The following is a 12,890-nucleotide window of genomic DNA, read 5'->3' on the forward strand; positions in this document are numbered from 1 at the left end:
ATTTCTATTTAAAACGCCTTCCCAGCAATTCCCAAAAGCCTATTTTACGCTCCTCCAGTAAGTGGATTAAACTGAATTAAAAATGAAAAGAAAAGGGGAGAGAGTTTTTGTAGTGCCTTTTATGTATGGTGAAATATAGCTTATGTTTTATATCAGACAAATAAGTATACTGCAGATACACCTTTAGTGCAAGCTGGCTAATTGATTTAGTTCACGCCGCATGTAAGAGAGTAGGAAAGTGTGGAGAGTAATAATAAAAAATCACACAGTCGGCTTTCTGGTGGAGGCTCAATAGCCAGGCTGCCACACTTTATCTGTCTTTTCCTCTGTTTTGCTATTCGTCTGTCTTCATTAGACCTGTCATCTCCTCTGAAAAAGGTGTTGTCTTAAATCAAGCCAAGTATCTACTCTCAAAAATCCTCTCTACATAGACACATATTTGTTATTTCCAAAGCAGCCAAGACATCTTTTTAGAATATATCAAAAAAGCCTTTCTCTTTCTTTCTCCCTGTCTTTCTCCACCTAAAACCATTTCCATATATGTGTATTTGGTATGGATTCATAGAAAAAATACCTGTGCAGTCGTGGACTTGAAGCACAAGTCACAAGTAATATTGGGGTTGTCGGCCTATAGATAGTATAGTATATGGAAACCACCTTTTCTGACTGGGAACTGTCTGTCCAGGTGAACCAAAGCTTTTATTATGATAATTTGCTACAGCACAAGCTTCATATGAAAAAAAAAACACATTATTAAACTCTGCATTCAATTATTCTGACTCAACAGGAGATTACGTAGAAAGGTAGCCTGCTAAATATTCAAACATTCAGCCCATTTTCTTGAATATTGAATAATGTCTATTCACATCCAGCACAATTCATTTAAACACACAAAGTCTGGCCAATTGATACTGACAACAAAACCAACCATTTTTATGGTCAATAGGGACTTTCCTTTTGTTGCCTGGCTTTTGTTCAGCTCAAAAGACTTTGATGAATTTGTTTCCCTTCACCGGCATTGTGCGTTGACAGGCTGAGCTTGCAAGTTAGCGTCCTTGTACTGTAACACTGGCTGAAACACACACAAGCCATCTTCTCACAGGTTACGCACACACACTTCCACATTCCACATGCCAACACGCACACAAACAGATCTGTAACAGACAGGCTGATCTTCCTGTGAAATAACTAATTGACGTGCAATTTGTGAAAATGATCGTCACTTACACGGAGGTTGAAGGTGACATCGCGCCATTTCCCGAAGTGCACAAGTGAGCAGGGGGAGACCCTGCGGCTATAAAAACAATTTCAAATGAAAAGGTTATGTCCTCAACTAGAGACACTACACTTCAATAACTGTGCTTTCACCATACCATTTTCCCTTTCTAATTGGTAACCTTTATTCATTTTGTTCACAAGCAATGTGATAAACATGACTCTCCTATCTTTCTTTTGTTCCCTCTCTCCACCTCCTTACCTATTTCCTCCCTGCAGTCATGCCCCGTTTTGCTGAACAGGTGGAGGTAGCTATTGAGGCACTGAGTACGAACCCCCCACAGCCCTTTGAGGAGAATGAGTTCATTGATGCATCCCGTCTGGTGTACGACGGCGTCCGTGACATCAGGAAAGCTGTCCTCATGATAAGGGTATGTCCATTGCCTCATTTAAAAGAGTATAAGGAAAACACTCACTGAAATTCTCTGAAGTGGCTTTAATGCTCTGCAAGAGTTAGTCAGAAATGAATGTGTTTTGGAAATGCTGACCAAGGCCAAGTACGGCAATTTATTTCTTGCTTCCTGCAAATGTTTAAAACGTTGATTTTGTATTTTGTGAATGTAGACATCTAAATTGTTTATTTCCTAGTGTTGCTTGTTAGTCAGTCAGTATGTCTGTATTAAGCTCTACAATCAATTCACTCCACTTTTTACCCTCTAAATAATAATATGAAAAAATTCCTCTGTTCTTATGAGAATAACATCTCTTGAGTCATTGGATTCGTCACCTTGTGAACTTCACCATGACTCAGGAGACAAATTTGTCACACTCACAGACATTCTTCCAGTTTTTTTCCTCTTCATTCTCATTTTAGCGAGACACCTCTGTGGGACATTGTTAGGAGAGCAAACTGTGCTGCTGGCTAGCATAGATGATAGTGGATGTTCTCTGACAAAAATATATCTGCCCTAAGGATGAAGAAAACCATAATTGAAATCTAAAATTCAACAGAATTCCCATTTGAAATGTCACACCTGCCACATTATTTGTTTTGTGAAGCTGACAGAACATTTTAGAGCATGTCGTGATAAAAAAATGCTGCATAAAATCATGACACGAGCAGCTCCACTACCTACTCTAATGCTTCACTATCTGCATTTTTCACCCAAACTGGCCCCGCTCTCTTCACCATGTAATTCATTTATTCAACTTTATGCAGGCTGGAAGGTTTCCCAGTGAAGCTCTGGAAAAAATCTAATTATGGAAAATAATTTGATGTTGGTAAATAATGTAAAACAGGCAGCTTTGAACTGCCCAGGACCAGCTGGCTTCATAATCCCATCCAAGTTCAATTACTTTCTGAGGAAACAACTTAGAAGATCCTCGCTTTCTCTGTTGTCTGACCCCATCATATAAATAGCAAATGTTGGTGCCACATGTAATAGTTTTTTTCTGCACACATTTTTATGTGTCTGTGTTATTCTTCTCCCACTTAAGCCAAGTAATGGGTCCTTTAGAATTTTTACAACACAGATCTTATGAGCAGTCGATGGATTAAGAAACCAATTCTCCATAGTGTTTAAAAATTGAGGCAGGTCTTGAGAAGAGTGTAAAGTTATAATGAAAGTTCTCAAAAATATAGTTTTGCCCTGGACTTTATGTACCCACGTACACACACACACACACACACTCACACACACACACACACACCCAGAGCAAAGCGGTGCTGTGGCGTAGGAACCATTAGAATGAAACATGTATGAAATTGAACAGTGGTCGGAGACTGGCAGCTGTAATATAACCAGTGTTTTCACTTTTTCCCAGCTCTCGCACAAACAGAAAGAAAGTACAACTTTTTACATGCTTCCTGCAATGACAGGAACCATGTTTATTCAGGTACCGGTGATATGATGAAATACAGTCTGAGACAACTGGTTTTAATAATTAATTAGATCCTTAAATGTAAAGGCTTATCAGATACCTTAACAGTGCACAACAGTGAGACAGGATTCATACAACCTTGAAATGAGAATCCACTTGGTAAATTTGTTGCCAAACAACATGTGTTTTTGCTGGACTCCACAGAATTGGGAGGCTGTAATTTTTCACGCATTCTTAATGTCTGTGTGAACATGGCCTGAGTCAGACTGTCTGTTTGTGTTATTTGCCTTTGCTCAACCTAAAGAGTAACTCCTCACATTCTAGATGGAGGAAAAACTCAGATACCTCTATGGCCTGAAAGTCTCTTGAACCCCTGAGTACACCCAGCATCACAGTTCTTGTGACCACACCCGGCTGTGATGTAGCATGGTACTACGGTGCCACGGAACATATCTGTTACACAGGTGTGTGCAGTAGTTATGCCATTACTATTATTAGACTGTTAGACATAGAATCGGCCTTGCGAAGCTGGTTAACATCTGGATTTTGGGATCCATCTACGAATGCATTCACATTTAGAGAGAAACAAGTGTCACAAGCAGATAATCATATGCATCATCAATAAATCAAATGTACTGTATTTTATTTGAGATAAGATTGGATAATTATTTCACACGATGTAATTAGGTCAGTGCAGAGGCAAAAATAATGTGATTTTGTGGGGCAAAATAGGAATAGAGGCACATAACTAACAAAACCAAGCAAAATAAATTATCATTCAAATAATAAAATAAATCTTACTATTTACTAAAGAAATTGTCAACAATCTTCAAAAAAATACACAGGTAGAATTTGTGCTTTTATGAAGCTTTCATTACAAATGATTATGAGCAAAACAGAGTATGATATGAAGTGCAAAGTAAATGTCATCCCTGGTACTGTGGGTAACTAAAAACACTTGAATAAAAGAATGCCTAAGGAAGCTTCATGTGTCCTGAGCGTTGAGTAAATAAATTATTAGGAGCTAATATTCAGTGTGTGGGTGGTCTTCCTTTTTTTCCAGCTCATCACTGCCCCTCATTAATGCACATTGGTCATCTGGTTTATTTTTATTTGTACAATCTCATTAAGTGCGTCAGAAGATTTTATGTTCAGCAATGATGGAATATCCGACAGTGTCCAACGGGCCACACTGGATCTTTCACTGTTGGGAATACTAAGAAGGAAATTCAGCACAATTACCAGCCTGTGCAACAATAAATATCATTCATTACTGCCATAGGCTATGGTGTATGAGCAACCTGTTGTTTGGTACAAGTCCTGCATTATAGCCAACGTAAGCACTGGTTGTGTAAAACATTTATTATATCTACAACTCATCATTATGGGAAGGTATTCTATAAATAGAAAAACCCAGAGTGCTCTCTACAAGGATAATTTCGACAACACCATGAATTCAGGGCTTTTTTTCTTAAATGTCAGCTTCATATAAGAGTGACTTTACACATGTACATGTTTTGGTCTGATCCAGCATACAGTATGTTACCATGGTGACTGTAGCCCAGTTAAAACTGAGCCAGCTTCATGAGATCAACAAGCCTGTGTTGAAACAAGCTGGCTAACCCACTAATCTTAATTAGTGATAGAGCCCAGTGTAGCCAGCAGAGCTAAATAAAACTGTGTAATAATTATTTAGTGGCTCAGTTTGAGCAGATGCAAAAAATGTAACTCAATTATATTCCAATTATATTATTTGATCAGAAACTACACATTGATTGTACTCCCAATGCTTTGACAATGTTAGCATGATCGCATGGTGGTGTAATACTCTATATCCTTCATTAAACTGCACTTGCCATTCTACTTTTTCCCCTTTGAAATAAAAAATAATAGAGAAATCAAAGGACTGTCATGAGTTTTTAGAAGAATAACATTAAGGAATTACAATCACCACAAAGTCGTGTTTAAACATGATACATCTTCAAAGAAAGGAAATAAATAGAATATTAAATGTGTATTATGGATGCAAATAAAAGCAATACTTCTAACATTTTGTTAAACTTAAGTTGCTTCCTCTTTAAAATTTAACCTTGCCGTGTGTTTTGTGCTCCAATGTTCTGTACTGGATCTTAAAAGCAGCTTTGTCAGAGAGCTATTGTCTAATCCTTGAGATGCAGCTTGACAAGGTTGTAAGGAATAACGCTTATTAGTCAGTAATACTGGCAGAATTGTTCAGATCATTATAACTTCATTTTGTGGTATCTGACATGACATGACAATCTCATTTATACATATGAGATATATACTGACATACTGACATATATATGACACACACACACACACACATATATACATATATTAAACTGATATTAAACTGCCAGTCTTCAGTGTAGAAAGTACAGTGACAGCCTTTAATGTACTTAAACTTGACAAACCCATTTGTCTTATTTAACAGGAATGTGTATCGAACCACAGTTGCTGAAACAGGTCTTGTGCGATTTGTGAATATTGCTCAAACACAAGTCGTTCACATTATTTTGTGGTCAATCAGTGACTAATTGTTGGTATTTACATCGCTATGTTGCATCTCATTGTTTGATTGATGGTTTCAGGGTTAAAAGGCACTGACTTGAATGTCTTTCCTCCCAGGTTTCTTTTTACCTTTCCATCAAAGCCAATACATGAAAAATCCTTATAATCCCTAATTTCTGCATTTTCAAAGTGACATCCATTTGTTATTTAATTGGACAGAAGACCTTTGTTGAGGGAAGAAGGTGCAGGAAAAACTACCCGATCAACTCACCAAATCTCTTTTGGCCATTTCCTGCTTTTTTCATTGTGTGTTTAATCTAGTGTTGAGGGAACTCACATGTACTGTATGTCCATTTTCAGAGAATAACTCATTCTGAGATTTGACTCTTTAAATTCTGTGATATCTCTGCCAGAGTTTGAACTAAAACTCCCAATGAGACACTATAAACTAAGCATGACAACACAGGGGAACAAACGCTATCTGTTACTCCTCCACAGTGCGGGATGAAGTCAAAGAAAATTGCCCTTTTCAGCTGTCAATGTAGGAGGTTTTTTTTCCTTTCCAGTTTCTCTCTCACTCTTTGACTCTTTGCCCAATTTTGTCTTTGTGTTTCTCACAGACACCAGAGGAGCTGGAAGATGACTCTGACTTTGAACAAGAAGACTATGATACTCGCAGCAGGACTAGTGTCCAGACTGAAGATGACCAGCTTATTGCTGGACAGAGTGCTCGGGTGAGTCGATGTTCACTTCCCCAGTGTGCTGCGACTTCTCGAAAGTGCCATAGTTGTGGAATTTGACATTTTAAAAAAATTACAGAAAAAGCAGAACCGTTGCTGCAGTTATATGAATGAAGGTGCAAGTTGAACTGCCTCTCACACCCAGCACCCACCCCTTTCTCTGGCCACACTTGAGTCGATTCATCCAACTACTTCCACTTACATAGCATGAAAGTCCATTTAAATTATTGTAACAAGCAGGATTATTTTAGATAAACACTGTTTGGGGATGGCAGGTGTAAAATTGCAATCACAAACAAATAATTAATTACCGAATTCCCCTCAGATGCCAGACAGAACACAAAATACAGTATAGTACTGTGCCAAGGCTTCAGTCACCATCGCTAGGGTCTGGGCTTTGTTGCACATTAGCAATTTTTCACTTGGGCCCAGCTTAAAGAACATTAAGAGGGTATCAGTGCTTGCTCCCCTCCAGCAACATAGAGGCTCTAGCGGTGTGTTGCATGTTGAATGGATTGTGGATGGCAGGAGTGTGACTTGGCCCAATGCCTCTCCCTGTGGCACAGGCCTGTATTATACTGCTTGGGTCTCTACACAGTCTGTACACATGGGGGTAATGCACAAAGAAGGGAGAAATAAATAAACCCAAAACTGCAACTTATCGTTGCTAAATACATGTACTGTACAGCTGTAGCCCCCACTGTGATGGCTAAAAAGAAAAACAACCAAGTCAGGACCTAGGGCCCGACTAAGAATCAACCCTTCATCCTTAAGGCTATCCTAAAGGCTTAAGGCTATCTCGCTGTGGCCACAAGTAGCAAGAATGGGATAATGATTAATACAAAATCATAGCATAACAGTAATGTAAGTAGAGAAGAGTCATAAAGTGAGCAAACTAACTCAGTAATGTTAAAGCTTAATAACATTAGCTAACATTAGCCACTGTAATCTACCTGACCAAACCAGAGCAACCGAGGCTGTAGCAGCAGAACCCCTGGGAGAGATTTCTCAATGAAAAGCCCATTCTGCTTTAAAATGCTGTATCATTTCTTAACATCACCTATTGTAGCCAAGACTTTCAAACTAAATGACAGAACATGTTGTTTGTCATTGCCTTCCAGAACAACACATATGAGAATCCTTTTAAACTAACTCCCCTGTCGGCAGAACAAAATTGTTAGTCAGCGCTTGGTTGGATAAGGTGTGGTTAGGATAAGGCACAAAAATGTCATGTTTAAAGTTGAGTAAAAGTCATGTTTTCCCAACGTCTTCCCTATGACATTACAGCACATGGCCCTACAACAGTATCACTCAACTTCCACCTTTACACCTGACAAACAGGAGCCACAATCCACACTTGAAGTCCTTATCAGTTAAACATAGGTCATATTTAACATTTGAACAAACAAACAGGAGGATAACTAGTAATAAGTGTTATTCAGAAAGTAAAAAATTTCCCCAGGGACTTTCAAACAATGTCTTTTATTGCCGTAATGCATACTAATATTATAATATATACTAAAATGTAAAATATGAACTTCTGATGTGTTTAAAGTAAAATATAATAGATTTTTTACACCCATGTGTAACCATTTTTGCAGAACTCCTAAGTAGTAGGGAAAGAAAGTTTTGTTTAATTGCTCAGTTCAACTGCTAAACCAAGATACAACGCTGTCAAATCTGAATTCCAACCATGAGAAGAGAGAACAAACCCAGGTTTTGGGTGCACGATAGCGGCTCCAGGATGACTGTGGGGGTCCTGGGTGTGAAGTGCTTTGAGTTTGTTGTATGTATACTCCCACTAAGGCTCCCGCAGAGTAACATTGCAAGACCATCTGAGCTTAGACGCACCAGCGCTGCAGCACAAAGGAGCTTCACAGCACCAAACTGTTAACTCGTTCTCCTGGCACTCGGCTGTGCTTTGAGTGGGCAGCTCTTCTTGGGAACAGTTTGAAGTCACAGCGTGTCCCTTTGTCATAACTTGTTACTGTAATACAGTGATATAAAGTGGATTAGGAAGATGACGTGGCTAAATATAATGATTGTTCAAGAACACTTAACACATAAGCAAGCTTTGCACTCAAGCTCGCATCGAATAAAAACCCGACAATGTATTGCAGCGTGTTATCAAACGTTTATACCCCTATATGCATATTTAGTTCACGCTATCGTGTAGAGCATACTATACATCTGGCATACTGACAAGGCCTCTCACGCAGTTAATTGATATCGCCTGTTTTTCCACTCATAGACACTGTTATGCCCTCAGAGACTAAACATTTACACACGCAGAAGGCAAGCACATCCATAAAAGATGTGTTTGCCGTGAACCACTGGTGATCTGCCCAGTCGGCCTGAGCCTGTCGTGTCAGGATAAAGCTTGATGTCCTCTTACGGTCATGCCAAGTGCACGCTGGTGCTGTGTTTTCTATTCAAACAGACAAGAGGAAGCGTAATCCATTTTCTCCATAGGAGCTGACATGAGCACATTGAGGTTTACAGTCATGATCCCTCCAAGCCCCTCCAGTGAGCGGGAATCACACACAGGACACAGGCGTGATATCTCCCTCTCACTTTCTGGATCTCACTGTCTCCCTCTTGCTCAGCGTAGAAAGAAATCAAATCAGGTCCGGGCAGTCCCAGGAGGCTTTGTTCCCAGTGCTGTGCCTTGTGTGGTGCTCCACTTGTCACTTCTATTATACTTACGCATAAAGCTAAGTTATTAGAGCAAACATGCATAATGAGTAAGCAGAAAAACACACAGGGGAAGGAGGCCTGTACATAGTGTCTCTTTCTATTAGAACATGCAGACGCGAACTCTCCTTCTACAACACACCACGGATAATGCACAGGGAGGCAAACACAAAGGCCCCCCCCCCCCCCCCCCATACACGCACACACACATACACACACACACATACAACATCTCTTAACACAATGATTGGATAACACTGTTGATAGGTCATCCATAAAATTGAACTCTGAGTGTCTGGGCAGTTTATTTCAAATGAAACAAATTAAAGTCATTTCAAGACGCCGCGCTCGGTGAAGAAACCCGGAAAGCGCTCTAATCCCTGCAGACGTAGCCGAGTCGCAGAGTGTATTGGCACAGCACCCCTCGGCCGGATTTGCCACTATGTTAAGCTCCCAAGGCCCGCTCCTTGTTGTTATCAGTAAAGTAGGGGAAGGGATTTGGGGATAAGTGAATTCTAGAGAGCATGGGGGAGGAGGGAGGTAGGTGGGGCTTCACCAAGTGCCTTCCTGCTCCCCTGACGTCCCAATTGGCTCATATGTTTACCCCTGTGCTGCAGTTTTCTTTTGTATTCAGAACCGACCTCCCTCTCTCTTTCTCTCTCTCTCTTTTTCTTCCTCCCTGATGTTCTCTCTCTTTTGTCACACCATTTTCAGAGTGAATCGCAATACCAACCAAATCCCTCACTCTCTCTCCCCAACCTTCCTTGATCCCTAATTTTAGAAAAGGAATTTTCAATCCAAATTCTTGAGTTTGAAGAGACTTTTTTTGGGAGAAAGCTCCATTTTGGTTTAATGCAGTTCTTATGTGCAGAGGATGGCATTTTGATTGCACTTACATAAAACTACACTGATTCTCAACATACATTCTTTATCTAACTTGTTAGAGTGCAGTTTAGCAAATCCATAATTGTACTTTTTCTCAATGGTGTACCCACCATTTTGAGACCGGCGGCACACTGTATGGTGTAATTATAGAAATAAGTGAATAATTGATGCCTCAACAGTTGGGGGTGAGAAACGTAATGAGCAGCAAAGATATGCTAACGACCACACTCCAGTCTGCAGGTCAGAGAGATCTGCCTGGTGGCACAGAGCGCTCACCTGTGTCGCTATTGATTAGACAGCAATTACAGTACAGCATTGCCTACATGATATTTTTGGCTACATTAAACATGAACACGTAATTAGGAAACCACACCCCAGGGTGCTTCAGATTACCCAGGACCACAAGCTGAGAGCACAAGCAAAGTGTCTGGACTAAAATGACTTTTCTAGTTATATTTATAAATATTTGTACAATTATTTACACTGATTTGCATCAGATCAGCCGGTGATGTAGATTATTATGTGAATGGAGTAAATGTGCAGTGTTGATATTTGGCATCTAGGCTCTGACCTTGTCGCTCCCCACAAGGAAACAGCACGCTCAGCAGAGCAGTGGCGAGTGATGATACTAACTTCCCCGCCAGTGAAATCCAGCATAGATTCAGAGCCTGCAGGTGAATGCTGGGGTGGCAGTGGGGCTTTTGAAATGCAGTATGAACAGCAGCAAGTGTCAGCATACGTTTGAGGTGAGTGCATAATTGTTTACATATGGGGATAACAGCGCAGGCTTTCCAGTCTTCCCTTGAAGGCATTCATAGCGTCATGAAGCACTTGTTTGCACACACAAAATGTGACAGAAATTGTTGTTTAAAGAACGAGAAAAAAAAAACACTGCTTAAGGGAGGAGATCAAACCCTGCTTATTTACCTTTCACATATCTTGCCAAATGCTGTTTGACCCTCCAACAAGCGCTCTGTTAGAGTATGCTGGCGCTTTCAGTACACAGCATAAGAAAAAGGGTGTTTCAGTGAGACGATAATGCCGTGTGAGCAGACTTGGACTGATTGCCAGAGCTAGCTGGCAAGCTTCACGTTCTTTGTTCGAGATTTTGGTTACAATTTGTTTATTAAACTTCATTAGTGCTAATTAACTAAGCCAATAATGAATAATTCAATTTAGGGATCTGTCTGATTAGTGAATGAATCTATGTAGATAGGGAAGTAGGAGGCACACCTGCAGAGTGAATACAAGTTTGTCCTGCTGGCATCTCCAGTCTGTTTTAAATTGCTCATTCTTCATTGTGCACTCCAAATACATATTAACTTGGTATTTGTTTTAAATGTGAGCAGTGCTTGCACCCCACAAGCTGTTTAATGGGATTTGCTGTTTCACTGTTGTTTGTGTGTCTTGGCACTAGCAGCAGAGGAAATCTACACTGGCCTTTAGGGGGCCGGTTTTGCTTGTTTGTTTATGTCATTCTGGGTCGTTTTTTTTTGTTTGTTTTTTTTTTTTTTTGTTGGTGTTTTTTTGTGTGAGCCGCCATCAAAGCTTCGCACAACTTTGCTCACAGAGCGATTAGTAGGCCAAAACTCATGGACACATGGATCTGTTGTCATTTCAGTTTTCTCTTTTGGACTACTTCCTCCTGCTCTTCCTTATTTTCCTTGGAAAAATGTGATGCACTTTCTCACAGAGCTCACCACGTGCCACCATGCACCAGCTTAGCTGTGAGAGAGGGAAAAGGAGGACAAGGGCGATTATTTCATTAAGAGAATAGCAATTCTTGGAGGACAGTCAATAATAGATGAGGTTAAAAAACAATGAATGGTGACTTTTCTTTTTTTACTGTACTCGTTTTCTCTCTGCCTCTCAAGTCAATAGAATCGACCTAATGGAAACCAGGTTACTCTTCCTTCCATCTCACCTCCCTGACATAATGTTGAACAAATGCATTATTCATTCTCTGGTCTAAGAAGCTGAGGTAATTATACATTTATCTCCCAAATAATACCAGGTCCTTACTGCGCCTGTGACCTTGCCACAAGATTTATGCCATTTTGTACCTGCCCCCAAAGGCCGCTGAGAGAGCAAATGTATTCTCATCGAGGAAAAAAAATGAAGGCAAAAATGGATTTGCTCTTTATGGGTATAAGATGTCATGGGGTTTGAAAAGGTCCAGCCATTAAATGTAAAGTTTAGAACTTTATTTTGAAGCATTTCAGAAGGGCAGGGATAGTCAGACTCTAAACTTAATGTTCAAGTTTTGTAGGGCGGATTAAAAAGTAGACTGGACAGGAAAAAAAATAGAACAAATGGCGCTACAGCTTTTATAAACTTCCCTTTATACTCTTTCTCCTTAACTAATCCCTCTTCTTATTCGCCCCTTTCCTCATTCCCCTATCGTTCTGTCCTCCACAACCTTATCTGCCTCCTTTACCTAAATTCTTCTCTTCTGGCATTTCCCTCTTTCTGAGCCATGTTCCAAATTTATTCTGCTCAAATTTACTCCCCTAACAACCTCTTCCTTCTCTTCTAATGCTTTTATTTCCTCCACACTCCTGTGTTGCCTGCAGGCCATCATGGCACAGCTTCCCCAGGAGGAGAAGGCCAAGATTGCTGAGCAGGTGGAGAGCTTCAGACAGGAGAAATGCAAGCTAGATGCAGAAGTGGCCAAATGGGACGACAACGGCAATGACATCATTGTGCTGGCCAAGCAGATGTGCATGATCATGATGGAGATGACTGACTTCACCAGGTAAAAGTGACAAGCACAAAGCAACAAAATTTTAAGCTGACTGACTTTTTGGACACTTACATGTACCAGAAACACGATGTAATCCTAACACTCATGTATTATCACAATTTAAGTTAATATGGCTAATTTGTTAGCAAACTGTTGCTTAATCGCACATCTAGCAGATACACAAACTCCAGAACATCAAC

General features: G+C 40.2%; 1 protein-coding gene across 3 annotated transcripts in view; it reads left to right on the forward strand.

Annotated features, from left to right (window-relative positions):
- Window positions 1-12,890, forward strand: part of ctnna2 (catenin (cadherin-associated protein), alpha 2) — a 360,950-nt gene that overhangs the window by 335,656 nt on the left and 12,404 nt on the right. For all 3 annotated transcript variants that reach the window (XM_056370618.1, XM_056370606.1, XM_056370611.1), the window contains exons 13-15: window positions 1,495-1,646; window positions 6,249-6,362; window positions 12,521-12,702. In XM_056370618.1, the coding sequence (XP_056226593.1) occupies window positions 1,495-1,646; window positions 6,249-6,362; window positions 12,521-12,702 (448 nt within the window). The remainder of the gene's footprint in view (window positions 1-1,494; window positions 1,647-6,248; window positions 6,363-12,520; window positions 12,703-12,890) is intronic.

Source organism: Seriola aureovittata, chromosome 3 (genome assembly GCF_021018895.1).
Source record: "Seriola aureovittata isolate HTS-2021-v1 ecotype China chromosome 3, ASM2101889v1, whole genome shotgun sequence".
Classification (NCBI taxonomy): Eukaryota; Metazoa; Chordata; class Actinopteri; order Carangiformes; family Carangidae; genus Seriola; species Seriola aureovittata.